We start from the raw sequence: 2,265 nt of genomic DNA, 5'->3' as shown, positions 1-2,265 counted from the left end.
AAAAAAATTATACACCAGATGGAAAGCTGACGAGACTTATAAAAATCCAAGAAGTGGAGTAAAATGAGGATATATGGAAGAAGACGACAAAACAAAGAAAGGGGAAGCTGACTAGAGTAGGAAAGGAAAGAGTCATTGTTTGTCACTTTAAGCTGTGGTACATGAAATTTTTATATTAAACCATTTATATTGCCTGGGATTTGTTGGGGATTAACAGTTCCCAAAATGAAGCAGTTCATGCAGAATTTCTCATGCCAGCGCTATAGTATTTTCCATCTTTTATTTTTAATCTAACATTTCCTTTTGTTCCATTCTCTCAGGGCATTGTATCCCCATGTCCATTGTTACTAGCATTTCCAGTTAATACTTGTAAATTCTGTCTTGTCATTTTTGTGCTATTGTTATCTTCCTGGTGGGTGGATGGATCATGTATATATGAGAGAGAACTGCATATTTCCTCCCACACCAAGGCTCCTATTGTTCTCATGGTGCTCTCAACTCAGCAGAGAAAAAAATTTAACAAATAATACAGTTGCTTTTTTATAGAGGTTTTTAGTTGTTAATTCATTATTTGAATATATAACGTGGCCATGTATGACTTCGACTAAGATCAAAACTATACATAAAGCAGATAGGCTGCAGCAGTGATTTGATTTAATTTAATTGCCTATAGATTAGGAAGGCGAATAGAAATCTGTGAAATTATTACAGGAGTAGAAAGGATGATCTCCTGTTCTTCTGCTTAGGGTATGTAACACTGCTGCTATTCAAGGGTGATGGCATTGAAAATGAGAAAGCTTTACTCGAGTAACAGCTAAGCCTAATGCAAGGAATGCTGCAGGGACATCTCTGAAATGCAGGAGGTGTTGCCTGAGTTACACGTATCAGCTCAGTGGCAGTTCTGCTACACTAAAACTTGGTGGTTACCCAGATTAATGAGAGTTAATATTTGAGTGAGCAATAAGTATTCTTACTAAGAGAGAGAACTTCTTCACATCAGGCTATATACAGACCCCTTTATGTATGTCGACAACTCTTGTGTTGCCCTCTCAGCCCATGAGAACAATTTAGGAGCCCTCTGTCCAGTCTCTGACAGTTTTGCTTTTGTCTTGTTCAGAGCAAGCACCAGAAGCACCAGGCCTTTGAAGCTGAGCTCCACGCCAACGCCGATCGCATCCGCGGGGTCATCGACATGGGGAACTCGCTGATCGAAAGAGGAGCCTGTGCCGGCAGCGAGGATGCTGTGAAGGTACCACAGGATTTAGCAGATTTGCTTAGGTTTTGCTTTGAGAAGTGTTTGGATAATTGGGAGAGGGCAGTATCCCTCAAAACCAAATCTTGTTTTATAGAAGCTCTTCTATTTTAACTATGCAGTAGTAATCGGGGTAATCGTTCTGCTTCATTCTCAAGGGTGAGAATATTTCCAATCCTATGATCAAAATGTAAAAGTTGAACTGATTTATGGCCAGGCAGCACGGGGCAGCGACTGGGTAACTTGTGTATTTGGAATTGGCAGCCAAACTTGTACCTTCTTCGGGTTTTGCATTTATCAGAATTTATGTTTTTAGTTTGTTGCATTTATCTTTTTCATTTTCTAACAGGCACGTCTGGCTGCGCTGGCTGACCAGTGGCAGTTCCTGGTACAGAAATCAGCAGAGAAGAGTCAGAAACTGAAGGAAGCTAATAAGCAACAGAATTTTAATACTGGAATTAAGGACTTTGATTTCTGGCTTTCAGAGGTAACTGAGATTGGTAGTATTTACTTGCAAGACTTGTTTTTCTAAGTGTTTTATTTCTTTTGCTGATGTTAGATCTTTGAGCGAGACTTAAATTTATTTTGAAAAAAATCTTTATTGGAATTAAAATTCTTGTGGATGTTTTACTGTTTATAAACAATATGGTGAGAAGAAACATATTTGCATATAATCTGTTAGGAACTGATCAGGTGATGAAGCAAAGGTTTATCCATGTTGTAGAAAATTCAGGAGAGAATTAATTTGCACAGTTTTAAAGACACTGTCATTGTTGTGAGATTACAACTCGGTCTCCATCCCCTTTTTCCTTCCCCACCCCTAGGTGGAGGCTTTGTTGGCATCTGAAGACTATGGGAAGGACTTGGCATCAGTTAACAACCTTCTGAAGAAACACCAGTTACTGGAAGCTGATATATCTGCTCATGAGGTATTGCTTTCTCTTTTAGTTTGGGAAGATAAATCAGAGTAATCAGCAAATTCTACAGATACCACTTCAATACATGCTGCAGTC

The 2,265-nt window shown here is 38.9% G+C and overlaps 1 protein-coding gene across 1 annotated transcript; it reads left to right on the top strand.

Moving 5' to 3' along the window:
• Positions 1 to 54: 54 nt before the first annotated feature.
• On the top strand, positions 55 to 2,181 carry LOC106900749 (spectrin alpha chain, non-erythrocytic 1-like; the record flags this gene model as incomplete). The annotated part of the gene is made up of 3 exons (XM_014962888.1): positions 55 to 1,249; positions 1,602 to 1,739; positions 2,077 to 2,181. Coding segments are annotated over exons 1-3 (300 nt in total), but the record flags the coding sequence as incomplete, so codon positions are not given.
• Positions 2,182 to 2,265: the final 84 nt, after the last annotated feature.

Source organism: Calidris pugnax, unplaced genomic scaffold (genome assembly GCF_001431845.1).
Source record: "Calidris pugnax isolate Ruff unplaced genomic scaffold, ASM143184v1 C14928440, whole genome shotgun sequence".
Classification (NCBI taxonomy): domain Eukaryota; kingdom Metazoa; phylum Chordata; class Aves; order Charadriiformes; family Scolopacidae; genus Calidris; species Calidris pugnax.
The sequence above is the reverse complement of the archived record's forward strand: the minus strand, read 5'-3'. Positions and strand labels throughout refer to the sequence as shown.